Genomic DNA, 21,395 nt, shown 5'->3' on the forward strand with positions numbered 1-21,395 from the left:
GGCTCCTGCGCTGGAGCCTCGCTTTGCAACAACATTGCTTTGAGGCGCGTTACAAAAAGGGGAGTCTCAACGGTAACGCTGATGGCTTAAGTCGAAGTACCTAACGTGGGAATCAGCCTCAAAATTGTTTGTTATTGATGTTTTTCTTCCTGAGGCAGGATTTTTAACATATTGCTTTTGTGTAGTGTTTCAAAGTGATGATGTGCTTTCTAGTGCAATTTTCCGATTTGTGTACGCGTTCTGAGTGCTGCTAGACTACTGTAAGGAACTAGGTAGTAGTATAAAAGAGGAAAGAGCCTGGCATGGCTTAGTGAGGGTTGTGCCGTGCTTGCTGACTGAGCGGCTGAGTTTCGGCGTAGTTCTAACGCTAGCTGGGAACGAGAGAAAAATGACAACTCTCCCGAAGTCACTTTGCAGTGTCCTGTGTGAACCTGAACGTGAGAACGAGGCCTTCTCGGTGCGCTGCGCTCAAGAAACGCCAAGGGACGACCGACTTCGGTTATGAGCATCATCGAGCGACATCCCTCCGGACAGCGGATGCAGTCCCCTGACCATGGGGATCTCCTTCCCCCGGCGGGGCGGTCTGTTACGTTTCGCCTACGACGCGCGGTGTAGCCGGCGCGGATGCAACGGACGCCGGGGCTTCGTTCAAAGCGGCGGACATTTTGGCCCGTTCGGAGCGGCCGCGACGCATCCCCGCCGAGCGCGTCCCGCCATGTTCAGTGCCACGTGTCTTTGTGTGTGCGTGTGTGTGTGTGTGTCCACGCTTGTCAAAGCGCGGCAGCCGGGGAGAGGAGCTCCCCAAGTGTGAAGCGAGGAGGTGTGACCGGCGCCGGCCCGGCTGATGCGTCACTACACTCGTCTCTACATGTCTCTCAGCTCGTCCGTGCCTCTCTGTCACGTGGTGTCATCCCGTGACCTTCCTTCTTGCCCGCGACGCCAAGAGTATAAAAGCAGCTGCCCCCGGACGCCAAGGGAGAGGCTCCGAATTCTTCCGTCGAGAAGCGTGCTCTCCCGTCTCTCCACTTCGGTCGACCTGGCCGGCCGCTCTTTTGCGATGCTAGAATAAACAAGTTGTTCTGTTAGCAGTCGACTCATGCTTTGCTCGGACCTTCGGATGCTTCCAGTTATGCCCCAGGCCGCCAGGCCAACGCTACCCTTGGGGCTTGCGACCCATTTGCAACAACTCGTGCCAGCGGTGCGACTGCAATAACGGGTGTCAGCACTGAGGTTCCAATAGCTGGTGCCATCGGTGGGATTCCAACACCCGTGATCCACTGTGGAAAAAGTTTTTGTCAGTATGCGCTACCTTCACGTAGTGACAGAGACGCTGTCCTTGATGATATGCTGGAGGTGTCAGCTTGGCTGATCGCCTGGCATGTCATTGGTATGAAGCATTATTGGGATCGATCCCCGAGTTAATTCTTAATCCAGGTAGGCGGAATAACTTCGGCTACCTGAGGTCCTTTGGTGTCTACCTAGACAGTGGTACAGGAACGTTTTAACGTGCTACGCCCACCGGAATGAGACCATCGCTACCTGGAATCCAACTAGCGATCTCGTGCTAAGTAGTAAAGCGACACAGCCAATGAACTATCGCAACGGGTCACGGTGATGGGATACCACGGCAACGCAATGCTAAATTACTCTGTCCAGTCCTTCAACCCCTGCTTGTGGTCCTCTAGTGTGGGCTTCTCCGTTCTGGCATCACGGTGCCCTCCTGAAGCCCCGTGACTGGCTATAATTCCTCTGGATTCACTGTCTGATGCTTCGCACGCCTGTGAGTTACAAAAATTCGAGCCTCTCTGATCTACTTAATCTTATCGTTCAGGGCATGGCGAGGGCCTCGAATTTGGCAGTCATATAACGCCGTGATAATATATACGAGGGTTTGTTGGCCAGTTGCCTGCTTCTAAGCTCACGTACTACGTACGGGACGCCTGCTGTTAGAGGCGTTCCACTTCCGCCTCCTTGGCCGTGAGCGGGGCTAGCTGACGCACTTGTGCCTTATCTTATACACAAACAGCCAAGAAAATGGGCGAGAGGATGGCCGTCGCGATAGCTCAATCGGCCAAGCACCACGCCCGTAATGCTGGCGATGTGGGTTTGGTCCGCAGCTGCAGGAACTTAACACGGGGGAAGGCGGGGGATCGAAATGACTATTGCTTATCGATTCTGCAAGGCATCACGAAATATTTGTATACATGAAAGACCAATATCGATTGGAAACGATTTATCACCTCGGAAAGACTAAAGCCTATCGTGCGCCAGATTCAGTCGCTTCTCATCATTTCTACTGTGGACAGAAATAAGTTAATATGGCTAGTCTGCTAGTGTTTTCCTGATTTCGGCCATCTCTAACACTACACATACGTACATATACGTATGAACTGTAGAGCATCCCATTTGTTAGTTTTTATTCGTGAATTTTAGCATAGTGGCACTTCGCTTAGCCTTACCACGGAAACGCATAGTGGGGGCACTGCGACAGTAACAGGAAGTTGGTGTTTAGCAAATCAAACAGCTGCACCAGGCTCCGCATATACACTTCAATGAATAAAGAACGTTAGCGTGTTATAGGCTCTTTATTATAAGAGTCAAATTATTTGCCCCGTCGTATCACGCAATGTACGGCGTCCCACAATATTACGATAATTCTTGCGTTCAGACTCCTTTCAAAGAGACGTAGGTAAATCCGCGCGTAAAATCTCGATGTAGGTTACTAAATCTCCGACGCACTGAGTTAGCATATGCACTTTGGTCTTTCTCATTGCGTAGCTTCAGTAACATTCCAATTTAAATAAAAAAAAAAAGTGATGTGACTCAGCTACATGGATCGCGAGAACCCTTGTCATCTCATCTTCAGCCACATCTTCTCCTTTTCTTTTCTTTATTAAATAAACAAAAAAGTCGAGGTAGACTTCTTCACAGCCGACAATTCTAAAATCAAAAATCAAACACACTAATCAGGAAAGAACAAAACTAAAAGAAAGCCAGAGGAAAATAAGAACACTTGCAACACACAAGAATGAGTTGTTCTTGTGTGTACAAAAAGGAATTCGAGAAAATCGTCATATATTGCCAAGAAATGAATTTTGGAACTCAGACGTCGAATATCCTCCATGGCTGCATACATTTCCAAAAATCAAATTGTCAGTACACGGGATATTCAGAAAAAGAGACATGTTCATTCAAGTTGCTCAACAAGTAGCACTTTACCAAATGTATATGCGGTATTCAGGTACATACACGTCTATAGATGGCTCCAGCACAGCAACCTCTTCAACTTCAGCATTCATTATGCCGCACCTCAACAAACAAGAATGATTTAAGTTATCCCGTGCGACTTCGTCCACAACGGCTGAACTGTTCGCAATCCTCTGTGCGATAAAATTTATATTGTCACTAAGAAATGCATGAAAATGGGTAATTTTCAGCGATTCACAGGCGGCTCTAACATTACTCTGCAGCACAAAAGGCAAAAGAGTCAGTGATAGTATAATATACGAAACACTTAAAGACCTCACAAAGGCGAAGCGAAACATGAAATAGGATTCCATTGGATACCAGGGCATTGTAACATTCCTGGCAACACAGCAGCCGATGAAGCAGCATGACAAGCACACCTCAAAGATGATGTGGTTCCGCTCCCAATATCAAAGAATGAATTACGCTGTATTTTAAGGACAACGTCTTTCAAAAAGCGTTGAAATTTGTGGTTTCATCAGAATTCTACGAGATCGGATCTATATCATAGGGATCTGTTTATTGAATTCAAATTTTCATTGTCCTTAGACAGAAATGTAGAAACTCTTATTCGTCGGTTAAGGCTACAGGCACTGCCTACACAAAACATTTCTTACGCAGAATTGGCCGTGCGGACACCCCCGAATGTAATTGTGGATTTGTAGACGAAGATATATCTCACCTCCTTCTAGATTGCCCACATCAAGGCACACCCAGACGCCGACTTAAATAAACCCTAATAACATCAGACCGCAGTCCTTTCAGTTTAAAGACACTTTCGGGTCATGGCCAAGAACGTCTTTGCAGAATAGCGCTTTAAAAACACTAAAGACTTTTCTTTAAGACAGCGGCTTTGTTGGCCGTTATTAAAACTTTTATTGTTCAGTTCATTTTAATGACGCTATATACATGTATGTGTTTGTGGATTCTGTTATATTTACTGTTCTGTTGGGAATATATGTGACAATGCATTTACACAATGTGTGCACCACCCACTGACTATAGAGACTGTGTTATTGAAGGTAGTAGCATTTGTATTTTTGACACTTTTTTCTACATAACTGCGGAGACATTTGACTTGTATATTGTATGTACCATGTGTTTCTTACGTCGTAGTGTTACCGTGAAAACGTTGCATGACAAGTCCTAGTGCTTGTGTGAAAAGGTCATTTCATATGTAATCTTTATCCCTGTATGTTGTAAGATGTAGAACCATTCAAGAGGTAAGGAATAGTGGGCGCCTTAAATTGCGCGTCAACGTCTCCTTACATCATATCAATAACAAAAAACGAGTTGTTCTCACATACACACCTGTCGAAAGCCTCGCGATTTTCGCGTACTGTCAGGCCCCGACCGTATCCGCTCTGAATAAAGGTCCACACCACGGGATCCAGGTTGGCCATGGCCAGCTTCTCGATGTCATCGACGTCGGCCGGCGGCTGAGCGGGATCGTGAGCGCTCGAGGACATGCCTTCGCTTGGCGGTCGGCGATGCTCCCAGAGGCACAGGTCTGCAGAACGTTTTGCAATCAATAGTGTCGTTGCGCTTACTTCGGGGAAGGGCAAACAGGGCGCGCATCTTTCGAGCCTGCTAGAGACGTGGCGGGGCTGCGCGTAACTCGTAGGTGTTGTAGCCTTCCTCCTCTGTTGGGCGCCACGCTGGTTTCGCGAACGCGTTATCTGTACAGGAGGGTAAAAGCGGCAGGCGGGCGACGCACCGTGGAGTGCTTAGAAGAGCGAGGCCGCCCGATGGTTCTGTCTACCTCGAGTGCCCTTATGAAGCATTGTATCGTAATCGTTTTCGAGAAGGGGTGTGCAGGTACGCGATACAGAGCACCGACAACTATACGTTGCCATGCTAACCTTTGAGCTCGCTTTGAAGAGACGAGAGGCAAATTGCGCAATATAAATTCCGCGTTTAATATATGTTAAAGCAGCAAGTTCAGTCCATAAATATCGTGTCTTCTTTAGTGTCGGAAAATAGTAATGCTTGATTGGAGATTTATCTCGTATTTACTCGATGGTAACAAGCATTTCTTTTTCAGAAGGATTTACTGAAAGAAATTACATTACTGAAACTAAAGCTAAGATAGTCACAAGCTGTCGTCATTGGTACTAACGTTTTCAGCATTCCAATTCAATCAACACGTAGCTGCACTTGGACACCTGAGCTGGGGTAAGTTTCCGTCTGCTTCATGAGTCCATTACGCTACAGTTTATTGTGAATATTATAGTTAGGCCGGCATGGCCAGGAAAGAGTTTGAAAAGTGCTGATTTGAAGTGCCATGGGCCGCAGTGAATAAGGAGTGCTGTGGGCTGTTGATAGTGATAATGAGGCCTAATGAGCAATGCTCGGTCTACTGTGGCTCGGATACAACAAGCCTTCTTTTTTCAAGTGTGAACAAATTTCTATTATTCATTCGCATAATGCTGCCAAAAAAGAACTGCTGAGTGAAGTAAAAAACGGCACTTATATTTTCTCGGAATTTGAAAATCGAGCTGCGACTTACAACAGACGGCGTTGCACGTTCATTTTTGGCCGTAAACATAATGTGCGTGTTATGTCCGAGGCTGCTTTACAATCAAGTAAATACGGTATTCCCTCAGATATGCGTTTTCAGACGTAGTGAGAAAATTTTATTCTTAAGTACAAGCACATACAGTCCTTTTCACACAGCAACATATTGTGAGTTATTATTCATTAAAAACACTGTATATGTGTCTAACAGTGTATATCTACATCATCACACTCGATGCTTTAAACAATGCTATGAGAGGATCACAAGGATAATAGCTTCATACACTGCTGCCTAATGAGCAATGTTTCTAGATGATTTGCCACCCCATGCAAAGTCAGGTTATCGCGCCGCATTTAAAACCGCATGGGAAAGTCATGCGAGCACTGACTCTGGGCTACGTATAATTTTCGCAGAGATTGGGTGAACGTGTTCGGCAGGCTTGTCGCTCAGTCGGGTGGTCCATATAGTGTTATGTAAGCAATAAACCATTAGTGTCAGTCTAAGGTTCACTTGCGTGGTATGTTTTTTTTTTTCATTCCTGCCTTCTTATTTAGCGCCTTCGAAGTTATTTTCATTTTCTACGTTTCTTAACAGCTTCAAATATTCTTTTTTCTACATTTTCGGGAAAGCAAGTTCTTCAGTTGTCTATATCTGTTATCTTATATAGACGAACAACCTAAATTCAGAAGTTTGATGTATAAATTGATTATATTTTACATAATATTTTCAGTTCACTACACTGTTCGCATCTTATGAAGATGTAACAAGGCTAGACACATTTTGGATTGGCGAAATGTTTTTATTATTGTTTTTCATACTGGCTAAGGCAAAGCTTTCTTACTTAAAGGAGAAGTGGCATTAAAGCTTGGACTTTGATTATCAATAATTTTATGTCAAATAAAGCTCCTTGCGACATCGAAACCCTAGAAAGAACACTGTCATATGCCTCAGAACGCTCTAAATGACTTGCTATAATCGCTTATCTAAACCTGCTTCGGTTTACTTTTCCAGAAGGTGTCGTGACGCCAGGACGTACAGGGTGGCCACGTGGGAGCAGAACATCTTTCGGCACATGGTCCGGCTCATGTGTTATGCTGCTGCACGTAGCGCGACCCGGTCTACGAGGGCCAATCAGAATGCTTTTGCCCTTATTTTCTTTTTTTTTTGCAAAATTACGGCTGTAAATGCGAAGTCAACATATCCACTACCAGCGGTGGACCTTTCGTGAACAGGCCCGGCCTTATCTGACGGTAGCTCCGCGACACGGCGCTGCTGTCAGTTGTTGAAGATCGCGGTTGTTCTTCGCACGTCCACAGCGTACGGGCAATGAAGGGTGACACGTTTTCCATGAAGCATGTGACAAATGCCCATCGAAATCCGCAGGTAAATGCAGCCTACGTATGGGGAGAGGTGTCTCGCTTTGAAAGAAAAGTGTGAGATGGTGGTGTTGTGAGCTCGGCAAAAGGGGCGTGAAGACTTGCGTGAAAATGAGCGTTCGGGGAGGCTGCTCGGGGAGAAATTCTAACACAAGGGCGTCTCAAATTTAGTGCTGCAATGGCACAAATGTCTGAACCGGTGGGGGGACTGTGTGGGAAAATAGTATAAGGTGCGTAGAATAGGACGTGTATTTGTGATTATCTCTACGTACCTTATTTTGGCTAATGAAAGATAGGGCCAACGGCTTTCTGTTGCGCTCTCGTATTTCCTTTATGGAGAAACAAAGTTCAGCTTAGTGCTTTTGATTGACGTGTAGACGATGTACCAAATAATGAAATAAATTATAATTAGTAAATATACAACGTGTTTCCATCTCGCGCGGAAGCGCCCGTACACTTTAACGTAGCTTAATAAACTATCGGGCGATAAGAATCGTACAGTTCGAAAACGTCAACGTTAAAGGGCCCTTCACCAGGCCCCATAGCAAATTTTTGTTATACGCTGGAAGTTGTTACGTGTCGTCTAGGGAGCGTTCTGCCGCAAACCTTTCTCAATTCGGCTCATTAATAGCCCAGATAGAAATATTTCACTGCCGCGAACCCATGATTTCAGTAGGCGGGCTCCACTGCATAGCGACACTCTCTCTCTCTACTCGCGCCATCTAGACTTCGCAAGCGAAATTCCTTCCCTGCGTTCTCCCATGCCGGACCTCGCGGATCGCGTGTCACATACTTCACGCGCCCCGCATTCACTTCTTTTTATGCGAAGCATATTACGAGGGCTCAACCCAGCTCCTCAGGCGCGGCGGTGACCATGAAATCACGTGACACCGTGACGTCACGACAGAGGAGAAGTGGCTTTGGCTCAACTCTTGCAAGACGGGCTGGGTGGGAATCGAACCAGGGTCTCCGGAGTGTGGGACGGAGACGCTACCACTGAGCCACGAGTACAACGCTTCAAAGCGGTACAAAAGCGCCTCTAGTGAATGCGGTGTTGCCTTAGAAACGCGCTGTTTCTAAGGCGTGCGTCTCTTGCTCAGGCGCACATTTCGTTGCCGCGCCGAACGCTGCTTTGCTCGACGCTCACCGCGTCCAATGCGGGACGCGTAGTCGCTGCCCTGTAGCCCATTGTCTTACACCCCTTGGCGGGTCGACGGCAACGCTGTCGCGTTCCACTCTTGAAGGCGAAGAAGTAATGCATGAGTTGTTTCTTCGTCTAGCCGAACCAAATATAGCCAAGCAACAGCAGTTCACCAGGCTAAACAGTGGTTCAACAACTAAAATAAAGGCTAGTATGCTTCGCATCCTGGGCTTAACCTTACCTAAGCCACAGCCATTTTTTTTTTCCTTGCTTCTTTTTTCGGCGATGCGCACTTCCGCTGGTGGCGTTGCGCTCGAGCTGTTATCGTTTCGCGCAGCGCACGATTTTGCGCGCTGTACCCAAGAAAACATGACTAGCGGTATGATCCAGGACTATATGAATACTGAGGCAGATCACGCATATCGCAGATCATGATCGCGCGTTGGAACACGGTAGAAAATGGCATAGTTTCGGTACCTGCGCACGTGACCGCACGACCGTGCGAACAAGCAGAAGAAGCGGAAGTAAATCTCTCTTGCTTCGGTGCCAAGTAAAGCAAAAAGCACGCTCACATTCCGTTTGCGTGTTTTATTATTTCTCTAAACTTCAATTCAATTCAAGCAACAGATCACAGAAATAACAGATGTTGACTAGAATAATTCTCGGTGTCACGCACCAGCACGAGCGACGTCCCACTGCGGACACCAGCACGTAGACGCAGGCACACGAGCACGTGATCATCCGGCTTGGAGCGCGGCGGCCGTGAGGAAAAGAGGAAACGGCGTTCGGTTTGAAATTCCAGATCTTTCCGCGGGGCGTAGCGATGCAATACTTCGCAGACACCATCGTTATCACGCAATGTGATAACGCTCTGCGCATGTCAGCTAAATATGGCCAGACCTGGTGAGGGACCCGTTAAAAGCAGTGGTGGCATGAAAATTTGTATGGTTTAGGCAGTTAAAAATAATCCCATAGAGCAAGAGAGTGAAACAGAAGTGGGGAAGGCAGGAAGGTTAACCAGTCGCATGTGCGGTTCGCTACCTTGTACTGAGGAAAGGGGATACAGGAACAAGAAGAGAGCAATAAGAGCAAGAACGCTGGCTGCGCGCACACTTGAAGATGCGGAGCAAGTCTATGAACGGTCACAGACACGTGTCAGAATCTTAAAGAGGAAAACAAAAAATAAATGAGTTTAGACTGATAGAACATTCTTCAACTATTTCGCGGGGGCAGGCTCATTATTAGGAGAAAGTGAGCGTCACAGTTTGCGTTTCCAAACCACAGCGCCGTTACCTCAGTGTGAGGTCGCGAATTTCAAAGTACATCCTCCCGTTTGAACTATTCGGGCGCAGTGAACGTTCTCGAAACTTGCTAAGCCCAGTCTTTGGCTGGTGTAGAATGCCATGTCGTCCGTGTTTGCTGGGCAGAAACTAACTGCAGGCCAGCACATGCCGCCCATGACGTCACGACACGCTCCTTCGGGAACGCGAAGGCAGCACCGCCACCCTTATCTGATTTTTGCGTCTTTTCTGGCGTAGCAGGGCTCTTCTCGCAGAAAAAGTGTTTTTTTTTATATCGTAGAAACAAACGTAATTTACCAGTAACGATCAATATGGTTTTCTCTTGAAAGCAGCTATAACACCAAAATTATCACTTATGGTTGACTTAATACCAGTATAAACTAAAGAAAATGCTGCATAGTTTTAGCAACCAGGGCACTGGACAACACATAAGGAGGAGGAGGAGGAGAAAAAGGAGGAACGAAAGGTACGGAGGTCAAGCAGACGCACGTCCGGTTCGCTACCTTACACTCAGGAAGACGTTTAAGGGATGAAAAGAAAGAAAGGAGAGGGAGGGAAAAAGGGGGACTCTCAGTGTGAACACGAGCGGCTGTCCTTACAAAAAGCCTACACAAATTACGAGACAAAATGTAGCGCAAAGGCAACAAACAGCAAGAAAGCACACTGACTTTTCGCGGCACCCTCGTTGTTTCGCCCAGTTGTTTACGCCCGTCGAAGTGGAGCAGACGGCAGAAGCAACACGCACATGCGCCTATCCGATGCGACTGTTGGGATGTAATGCAATGCTCGGAGAAAGACGACGCGCGAGTGCTTCCGGCACGGCAAATGCCGCGTCTTCGGCGCGCCGGTCGTTCCCCCGGAAGAAAAATAAGTAATCGGCAAAGAAGCGATCCGCATTTAATGGAAAGATCCTGAGTGCGGCGCCGGCGGTGTGACGTAGCGGGACCCCCACTTTGAATGTCGACGTGCGAAGCACCATCCCGCCGCGTTTCCGTATCTGATGCCTCGCCAGCGTCGCTGTTGTCCTATACTTGCGTAGTCGGTCCTGCTGCGTTCTAACGTTTCTGCTGCAGAGGGACCAGATGTGCGCGGGTACTGTATATAGAAAAAAAAATATTCAACAAGAGGGGACCCTCGGCAAAGACTGACGTGAGCATCGGGGGGAAAAAAGAACGTGAAATGAACCTACAGTCGTTTTATTTTTATTTTTATTCCTTCCCGCTAAAACTAAAAAAGATTTGCGTATAAAGGAACTTATACTTTGTGACTTATTTTTCTTGCGTCACCTAGCAACAAGCTAACGGCACGCCAGGCGCCGCAGACGCATGCATCCTGCCATAGAGAAAGGATTTCAACAAGAGGGCACACTCGGCGAAAAGTGGCGACAGGAGATACGTCACGCTAGTATTAATGTCCAATGTTTGCTGCCATGAGCATCGAAAAAGAAAAGAATGTAAAATGAAGTTAATGGACATTCTTTCATTTTTATTTCTTTCCTGGCAAAACTAAACATATCAGCACAGCTGCGCATTTGAGCGTTGGCCTGCTCGGCGACCCGTCTGCCTGTTTTTCTATTTTTGAATTTAGCCTGGTTTGTTGGGCTCCCGGCGAATTCTTGCGTTCCTTCTGCACTTCGATACGGCACCACCGAACTATTGGACTACGGCAAAGTGAGAAATTTTGTTTGACAGTCTGCGACGCGTTTCAAGCAATAAGGCTTACCTGCACGGCACCCAGGCTAGACTTGTGACGCTGTTAACGAAAAACAGCGCGGCCATCGTGGCGCACTTAAACTCAGTTAATTACTCGTACTCGGCGATGTTTGCGGCATTTTGTATGAGCACCAACATTATTTTAACTTATTGCGCTAGTTTTTCGGCGCACTCGTCGCACAGGGCGCTGTGACGCAGTTTCGCCTGCACTGAATCTTACTGGGACAAGTTTTGACGCTTTCTCTAACCCCCAACGTTATTGTAACTAATTTGGGTACTTCTTCGGGTACTTTTGAAACACAGTGGCCGCGCCCGGCGTTGTGACGCAGTTAGCGAAAAGCAGCTCGGCCACAGTACGCAGTAAGGTTTCGCGTTTTAATGTATCCTACAAGTTTGTGGCGCTTTCTCTAGCGCCCCACATTGTCTAAAATTAATTTTGTTGCTTCTATGGTACTTTTGAGGCACGCTCGCCGCGTCTGGCGTTGCGACGCAGTTAGCGAAAAGCAGCTTGGCCGTGTGGCGCAGTTTTTTCGCGTGTACTGAATCTTACTGGGACAAGTTCGCGACGCTTTCTGTGACCCCCAACATGATTGCTATTAATTCCGCGGAATTTTGGGTAGTTTTGAGGCACAATCACCATGCCTGTCATGAGGCAGCGAAAAGCAGCTCGGCCATGATGACAAAGTTAGTTTGGCGTGTACTAAATATGACTGGGACAAGTTTGTGACGATTTTTATGGGCCCGCAACAACATATACTTTCTTTCGGTACTCACGTTTGTCGAAAACGCTACGAGCAATTGCCAAGAGTGGTAACACGGGAATGTGTTGCTTGCGCTGGCAGAACGCGCGAAAGATAACGCCAACGAGCCCAAACACCAGGAACTTGTAAGGCTTATAAGGCTTGTAACTAGAAAATTCTGTCTTCTGAACGACTGAAGACAGGCTTTGCACACATGCAGTTTCCTTGAGTGCGAGTAGAAGGAATTCTGCAAGCGTCCAGCGTGATATGGTTGATAGCCTGTGTTGTGGCCAACTCTATGTATACGTAGCGTAGACCTGCGGGGGCTGGCAATCTTCGGGAATCCGACCGTCGAACTCTGCCCGGCCGCTGCGATGACGCGCTTTGTGAAAACAAGAATGCGCCTCGTCAACAACCCGTTGGCGCTGGCATGTCTGCTGCGGCGACTCGCTTTGTAACTACGACAATACGCCGCGTCCCCAAGCGAGCGGCGCCGGGATGTCTAGACAGAGTCGGCGGACCAAGTATTTTTAGAGGATTCGCCATCACCGACACGGTTTGTTTGGAGCGGGGGAACTCCTGGAAGGAGTTGTTTTGCGGCGCCGTCTCACGGGTCTTAGAAGTCGTCAGTCAATGGACAGACGCGGCGGCCACTGTCTGCGGGGTCAACTCTGGGACCAAGAGGTTCCTGCGCAGGGCAAGACCCGTGTCTGAGAAAACCCTTTCACCTTGATGTGGTCGGTGAAACCTGTGCGGAAGTGATTGTGTGAGCCCTCTCCCTCACAGGCGGGTCGGCTACGATGACTTTGAACGCTTCGAATTGGTCGACAGTTGAACGGCCGTTTTCCCTCACCTAGAGATCTAGAAAGAACATAGTGTTTACAAGCAGCCGTGGCGTGGCTGCTGAGTGTGCATTCTCTTTCAGTCATGCTAGACTGATGAACTGTCGCATTCTCATGTAGATACTGCAAATAAATCTCATATTCGTCGTTCTCGATGAAAACAAGTATCTCCCCTACAACAACGTCCTCAGCGTGGATAAGCTGGACGACGGCAGGGGCCAGCTACCATCTATTTCATGCCCGACACTAATCATTACAGCGTACTATCGCGTCGGTTGTAGCCAAGTTGTTTTGGAAACGCGCAGTCGCCCGTGTATTCGTGCTCTTAAAGTGCAGGAAATAAGGCCCGGGAAGGGGGTAATGCTTGGAAATAGGTTGTTTTCGTGATGTGTGCGGTATTGTTTGGGATGAGGGGGCTATTTTCTGCACCGCATATGTAAGAGCGAACTGATTTTTTTTTTCTAATGCCGCCGACTTACCCTTTTCGCAGGTTTCGCCTCTACACGTATTATTCGTATGTGTTAAGACAAAAATGACACATGCTTGTAATTTACTTTTTTCAGCTGACGTCGTCCGGTGGAGCTTCCTACGGGAACAACTGCTGCTTACCTGGTGCCACAACGTTGGATGAACGCAGAAAGAGAAAGCCCGGAATAAGCATTTATACAGAGCGAAATAAGCATGTTCTCATTTACAAGGCATTTTGCGTCTACTTTATGAAAATGCACGTGGCACAGATTCGACGGAGGCTTGTGAAGATCGTTCGCAATCATCTTAATTAAATAAACCATTCTGTACTAAGACCGCGCGCTACTGAGCAGCAGATGCAAAAAAATAATGAAAGAATAAAGGCGCCGAGTAGAGCAGCTAGCGTAGCTCGTGCCAGCTAGCGTTAAAACCGCGCGCACCCAAAACCGAAACGGGAAAGAGTAAATCCCATCCGCTTGGTGCACTACAGTCAATTCGACCGCTGGGCTCTAAGGGAGTATCTGCTCTAGTTGAATCTCTTTCTGTACTGTTGCAGTGCAGGACAGTTTCTTTGGTGGCCACGAATGCACAACATTGAAGCGCTTCACTTATCGGTTCAAAATATCGATCACGTTCAGGACACCCGTACCGTACAACCCTATATTCAGGCATTGGTCAGGTTCCCTGTAGCGCTGACTTTTGAATTTCTTGACTGTAGTGAGTATCGCGGCAGGAAGCAAGGCTTTCGTTCCCTGAGACGAATTGGTGCGTAGGCGATTTCCCGTGAAGAAACATTCGGGAAGGTCTGTGTTCGGAATGCAACGAAGGCTAGTTTGGAACGCAGGCCTACGAGGGCAATGGCGATGAAGCACAACTAGCACGAGCGGAATAAAACTTTTAATAGGACAGCATTTTAGTGAAGAAAGAATGCGCAAGACTGCGCCGCTGGCTGACAGAGAAGGCGAAGGAAAATATATATAAAGCCAGTAAAGCGATTGATAGCCCTGCCCTGCTTGGTCCTGGGCTTTAGAAATGCATGCGGGGGCGCCACTATAGCCAGGTGGCGCCAGTTTTGCGTTGCCTCCCATTCGATCTCCCGTTCGCGGTCCAAATTGTCGCACTTACAAGCAATATAGTCGTTCGCCATTATTGGGACCTGCCACCAGGAGTCGATGTTGATACGACCAGGACCGGGTGAAGCGAGCTTCAATGTAGGAGTCAGGAGGCGACGACGAAGGCGGGCATCATGATGACGAAAACGAGAATAAATTTATTTACATGATTTGCAGAAGGTAGTGACGCTATCAGTCTCCAGCGCTTGTTTCTCCTAAATGTGGGGTCCGAATCGCCTGAAATAATTACTCCATGCAATGGGCCTGGTTGAGAGGTTTTCTTTTTTGTTGTCCGTCGTTGTACAGCTAGGTCATCTCAGGATGTGGCCGTGGGTACGAACTATGGGCGAAGGCATTTCAGATCGGATGCTTGTCCATCCTCAGCAGAGTGGGCGTGCGTACACTGTTAAGAACGGCCCAGCTGAGGTGCAAGTTTTGCCAGCCAGTTGCGACAGCGGCGGCAACCTTTCTTGGAACGCCACCGTAACGCTCTAGCCTCGTCGCCGTTGTGACTGAATGCGGTCGGCGGACCAGCTATTGTTACTGAGCCGCCGCCACCGCCCTGGTCTGCCGCGAGCGGGGAGTGCTCGCGGGAACGTAGTTCGAGGCTCCTTCCCACGCGCCATCCAAGGCGCAAGACAATGGGCACCCGGCTGCGCTGCAGGGGTCAGCTAGGGTAATAAAAGGCACATTTCCTGACACAAGCCCCGAGTTCTACGAAGTCCGTCTGACGTCGGCTCCATACCGTGAACCTCGCGCAAGGAAGTGTGCGTGTGAGTGTGTGTGTAAACCGTCCCGCAGAGAGGCGACTTGTTTACAATGACTGGACGGCCGTTTCCGTCACCTGGGTATCGGGTGAGGACCGTGTGTTTATAAACAGCTGTTGTGCGGCTGCTCAGTGCACTTTCTGATGGACTGATGGACTTTCTCAAGCAGTCATGTTAGACTGATGTACTTTCTCTCGCAGTCATGCTAGAGTGATGATCTGCATGTAGATACTGTAAATGAACCCATATTCCTCGTTCTCGATGAGAAGCAATCCTTCCCTTCATCAACGTCCTCAGCGTGGATTAGTTGTACGACGGCATGGGCCAGCTACCTTCTAATTCATGCCCGACTCCAATCTTGAGAACTGATTACGAGCGATGGGATTGAGCCCCCAATCCTAACAACACACAACGACGTGCACTCTAGGATGGCGCTTATCTCGACAAAGCACAAGGGGTTCGATGATTGCCCGTACTCGCGACACCGAATTTCTGGCCGGTCGCAACAGTATGAGCACCCGATTTGCCTGAACTGAATGCGAATGATGAATCGGAGTCACAGGAGCCGCCCGTTGACGTAACTTGCAAGCATCACTTAGACAAGGCTAACTGGCAGACAAGAGCTGCCAGGTAGTCGGGTGGCTAGCGTGCCCGTGCAGGTCACTAAGGACAGACAGTACTAGGCAAAGACGCCGAGTCTTGGCTGCCTTGCTGTTGGGCGGAGCAGCTGAAGTGATCTCTAAAGTCATCAGGATGCAGGGCTTGAAGGCCGGTCTATTATACAGGGGGCAACGTGGCGTGTCACATAAAGTTTCAACTGTGAAGCGTGGACTAGGCTGTCGCTAATTCAGTGATGCGTCACAGGAGTCTCCGGCTCGATTATCCTCTTAATAAAAGGACTCTAGAAACAATGAGTGTAGACTAATAAAGTTCACTTTCAAAGTTTTGTTTCCGCTAATTTCCTAGTAAGAGGCTGAATACTACAAGAAAAAATGAAGATCAAAGTTGGTATTTTTAATTGGTTGTCGAAACCACAGAGCCTCAATGTCAGTCCTACGTCCCAAATTTCAAACTGCTTTTTTGTATCTGGGCCATTCTGGCTCAGGAAAAGTTCTTAAAACTGGCTAAGTTAAGCGTCTGATTCGTTTAGAACACAACGTGGTCCATATTTACCGACAAAAATTTAACAATACAGGTCCGAGCCGACGCGGTAAAAAATTGCTGACGTCATAGCGATCTGGTGCAGGAGCTTCGCGTTTCCGAGCCTCCTCTCGCGGTAAGAGTGACGCTGTCGGTATTGCACGGGAAAGAGTTGCGGCCATGGTAGAAAAACAGCGCTGACACGCACAGAAGGAAGAACACAGGACGAGCGTTGCCCAACCTTCTTTCTTCTACCTTAAGACCACTGATCAAGACAGACTAAACATAGTAATTAGAAAAGCCTAAAGGTCACCCTAGGTCTATCCCCTACAAAAGCTACCGACAAACACTTCTCAAACTGGGCTGACATAACGCGTGAGAAGAAATGGCGGAGGCCAATAGGCGGAAAGGTTTCATTTCTTCCGAAGGGGGGGAGGGCCAACCAGCTTTCCTACCACCATGTATATATACATATATATATATATATATATATATATATATATATATATATATATATATATATATATATATATATATATATATATATACATATATAGTAATATCAGAAGAAGCCAACAAACATTGACACCAAGGACAACATAGGGGAAATTACTTGTGTTTAATAAATGACAATAAAGAAGCGAAGAAATAATGGAAATTAAAGTGGATGAAAAAACAACTTGCCGCAGGTGGGAACCGAACCCACAGCCTTCGCATTTCGCGTGCGATGCTCTACCAATTGAGCTACCGCGGCGTTGTTTTCCCATCCACTTTCTTGGGTATTTATGTGTCCTAGTAGAACCCTGGGAGTGTTAGCCAGCGCCACCACACAGAGACCTTGGCGGCGGACGTGGGACGTCCTTGGTGTCAATGTTTGTTGGCTTCTTCTGATATTACTAATAAAATTGGGACCCGCGGTTAACCCCTTTCTTCTCGTTTATATATATATATATATATATATATATATATATATATATATATATATATATATATATATATATATATATATATATATATATATATACACACACATGAGTGGTGTTAGAAAGCTGGTTGCCTCCCCCCCCCCCCAGCTCTCAACCGAGAGACTGGCACCTCTCGGATGGGCCATGCCACAAGCGGATTCAGTGAAACACGTTGAGATATATTTGTTTTGTTCATATCAAGTCGCACGAATGCAAAATAATTAAAGAAAGCATGCTGCACGCGTATTTTAAACTAGTATTTAAAACTAGTATTTTAGTAGAAGTATTTTAAACTATTCTTCTCATCTCTGAGACGGTTGCAGAGGAACGCAAGAAAACAGGAAACACGATCTGTAGCGAAAGCGCTTCTAACACCGCGTGCAGGTCATGTGTGTGGATTGGGAAACGGGTAGTTCCAGTACTACTATTCTGATAAACGTCGTAAAAACTGGTGTCCTCTATATTAGTTTTAAGACTGAACTGAAGTTATGCTGTTGTAAAAAGACTTTACAGATTTACAAATAACAATGGCGCTGTAACACTATCTAAGGTGAAGTTTAAAGATGGCCAATAAATCGCATTGAAACGTAGGCCACAATGCTAATTCTCGTTATCCAGTAGCAATATATATATATATATATATATATATATATATATATATATATATATATATATATATATATACACATGAGTGGTGTTAGAAAGCTGGTTGCCCCCCCCCCCCCAAGCTCTCAACCGAGAGACTGGCACCTCTCGGATGGGCCATGCCACAAGCGGATTCAGTGAAACACGTTGAGATATATTTGTTTTGTTCATATCAAGTCGCACGAATGCACAATAATTAAAGAAAGCATGCTGCACGCGTAATGCGAAGACGTGGGGTCGTTCCCCCACTGCGGCAAGTTGCTTTTTCATCCACTTTCATTGCCATTAGCTTATCATTTTTTTGATTCAATTACTAATTAAGTACAAGTAATTACCCCTATATTGTCCTTGGCGTCTTTGTTAACTTCTCATGATATGGTTAACAAAAATCGGCCCCTCGGTTAACCCCCCCTCTTCTAGTTCATTACATAACGAGGGTCTCGAATCCGGCAATATTGATGCCTTCAGGTTGGCATGTGTGGCTTTATTGACCACTTGTCTTCACCCAAAAAGATCATGTACTCGTGACGCCTCCCACAGAAACGATGTTCTACATCCGCCGCCAAGGTTTGTGAGTGGTGGCACTGGCTAACACTCCCAAGCTTAGTTGTAGTTGTAAAACATGAGTGCCCAAGAAAGTGGATGGGGAAACGGCGCCGCGGTAGCTCAATTGGTTAGAGCATCGCAAGCGTAATGCGAAGACGTGGGAGGTTCCCCACCTGCAGCAAGTTGTTTTCTCATCCACTTTCATTGCCATTTGTTTATCATTTCTTTAATTCATTCAGTAAGTAAAAGTAATTTCCCCTATGTTTCCTTGGTGTCTTTGTTTGTTGGCTTCTCATGATATGATTAATAAAAATGGGGCCCCTCGGTTGACCCTCTTTCTTCTCGCCCTGAAGAAGGCCTACACAAACGCCAAATACAATTTTTACACGAATGAAGCCCGCTACCCCAATCGTTCATGCTATGCAATCGACATTGTTGACCAGCATAGCGGTGAAATCGCTGCCGGAAGGATGTGCACACTGAACTACACAATCACTGAAGAGGCTGCCATAGCGCTCGCAATCTCCTCTACGGAGGAACCCACAACCGTATCATCAGACTCGCAAGCTGCTTGCCAACGCATTCAACGTGGTAGACTCAAAACCCCCGCACAAACGAGATCCTACCTCACCCCGAGAGCGCTTAGTTGGATAGACCCGAACTTCCCGCAATCGTGCTCCAATCGTGCAGCAATCGTCCAATCGCAATCGTGCAGCACGCGTGGTCACGCGTGCTGCTCTTTTGACCACATGCTCTGGCTGTGCCCGTACAACGCGAGCTCCGACTTTTATGACAAGTCCAAGTGGGACGCCTTGCTGAGGTGCTCGGATTTCACAAACCAACTACAGGCCGTCCAGTGGGTCCGCGACGTCGCGGAGAGTCACCACATCCCTGTCCCGTCGTGGGCGGGGCCATCCACTTGATCGAGGCGCACTCGGTTCCCCTCAGTCGAGTTCCTCAGGACACTCTAATAAAGTTCTTGTCCCTGCCAGGCAAGAATCAGATGTATGCGTTAAGAGACAAAGCCGGCAATATCATTACTAATAGGGAGATAGTTCAGGTCGCTGAGGAGTTCTATAGAGATTTATACAGTACCAGTGGCACCCATGACGATAATGGAAGGGAGAATAGTCTAGAGGAATTTGAAATCCCACAGGTAACGCCGGAAGAAGTAAAGAAAGCCTTGGGAACTATGCAAAAGGGGAAGGCAGCTGGGGAGGACCAGGTAACAGCAGACTTGTTGAAGGATGGTGGGCAGATTGTTCTAGAAAAACTGGCCACCCTTTATACGCAATGTATCATGACCTCGAGCGTACCGGAATCTTGGAAGAACGCTAACATAATCCTAAACCATAAGAAAGGGGACGCCAAAGGCTTGAAAAGTTATAGACCGATCAGCTTACGTTCCGTTGCCTACAAAGTATTTACTAAGGTAACCGCAAATAGAATCAGGAACACCTTAGACTTCTGCCAACCAAAGGACCAGGCGGGATTCCGTAAAGGCTAATCAACAATAGACCATATTCACACTATCAATCAGGTGATAGAGAAATGTGCGGATAGAGAATGTGCTATATATAACGGTTTACCAACCGTTATATATAGCTTTCATTGACTACGAGAAAGCGTTTGATTGAGTCGAAACCTCAGCAGTCATGGAGGCATTACGGAATCATGGTGTGGACGAGCCGTATGTAAAAATACTGAAAGATATCTATAGCGGCTCCACAGCCACCGTAGTCCTCCATAAGGGAAGCAACAAAATCCCAATAAAGAAAGGCGTCAAGCAGGGAGATACGATCTCTCCAATACTATTCACAGCATGTTTACAGGAGGCATCCAGAGACCTGGATTCGGAAGAATTGGGGATAAGAGTTAATGGAAAATACCATAGTAACTTGCGATTCGCTGATGATATTGACCAATTGCAATGCATGCTCACGGACTTGGATAGGCAAAGCAGAACGGTGGGTCTAAAAACTAATTTGCAGAAAACCAAAGCAATGTTTAACAGTCTCGGTAGAGAACAGCAGTTTACGATAGGTAGCGAGGCACTAGAAGTGGTAAGGGAATACATCTACTTAGGGCAGGTAGTGACCGCGGATCCGGATCATGAGACTGAAATAATCAGAAGAATAAGAATGGGCTGGGGTGCGTTTCGCAGGCATTCTCAGATCATGGACAGCAGGTTGCCATTATCCCTCAAGAGAAAAGTGTATAACAGCTGTGTCTTAACAGTACTAACGTACGGGGCAGAAACCTGGAGGGTAACGAAAAGGGTCCTACTTAAATTGAGGACGACGCAACGAGCTATGGAAAGAATAGTGATAGGTGTAACGTTAAGGGATAAGAAAATAGCAGATTGGGTGAGGGAACAAACGCGAGTTAATGACATCTTAGTTGAAATGAAGAAAAAGAAATGGGCATGGGCAAGACATGTAATGAGGAGGGAAGATAACCGATGGTCATTAAGGCTTACGGACTGGATTCCAAGGGAAGGGAAGCGTACCAGGGGGCGGCAGAAAGGTAGGTGGGCGGATGAGATTAAGAAGTTTGCAGGGGCAACATGGCCACAATTAGTACATGACCGGGGTAGTTGGAGAAGTATGGGATAGGCCTTTGCCTTGAAGTGGGCGTAAGCAGGCTGATGATGATGATGATGATGATGATGATGATCATGATGATGATGATGATGATGATGGTGGTGGTGGTGGTGGTGGTGGTGGTGGTGGTGGTGGTGGTGGTGGTGGTGGTGGTGGTGGTGGTGGTATGATGATGATGATGATGATGATTTTAGTTGCGGAGACTATCGGCTGTCGCGCTTCGGTCATCTGGGCGGGGTCTCCCCTTTTTTCTAAAGTTGTACCCGACTACAG

General features: G+C 47.2%; 1 protein-coding gene and 1 non-coding gene across 3 annotated transcripts in view; both read right to left on the bottom strand.

The window, feature by feature from the left end:
- The window catches only part of LOC135896300 (2-Hydroxyacid oxidase 1-like), a 129,804-nt gene that overhangs the window by 42,554 nt on the left and 65,855 nt on the right, over nucleotides 1-21,395 (bottom strand). The window contains exons 1-2 of one of the 2 annotated variants that reach the window (XM_065424655.1): nucleotides 10,251-10,558; nucleotides 4,558-4,756 (exon numbers count right to left, since the gene is read on the bottom strand). In XM_065424655.1, coding sequence (XP_065280727.1) covers nucleotides 4,558-4,715 — 158 coding nt within the window. In that variant the 5' untranslated portion in view covers nucleotides 4,716-4,756; nucleotides 10,251-10,558. Of the gene's footprint in view, nucleotides 1-4,557; nucleotides 4,757-10,250; nucleotides 10,559-21,395 lie in introns of those variants that run through there. The other variant, XM_065424656.2, reaches the window with a different exon arrangement.
- Nucleotides 17,045-17,117, bottom strand: TRNAS-CGA (transfer RNA serine (anticodon CGA)). The gene has a single exon. It is a non-coding gene; the product is annotated as a tRNA-Ser (tRNA).

The sequence above is a fragment of the Dermacentor albipictus genome, chromosome 3, assembly GCF_038994185.2.
Source record: "Dermacentor albipictus isolate Rhodes 1998 colony chromosome 3, USDA_Dalb.pri_finalv2, whole genome shotgun sequence".
NCBI classification, from domain to species: Eukaryota; Metazoa; Arthropoda; class Arachnida; order Ixodida; family Ixodidae; genus Dermacentor; species Dermacentor albipictus.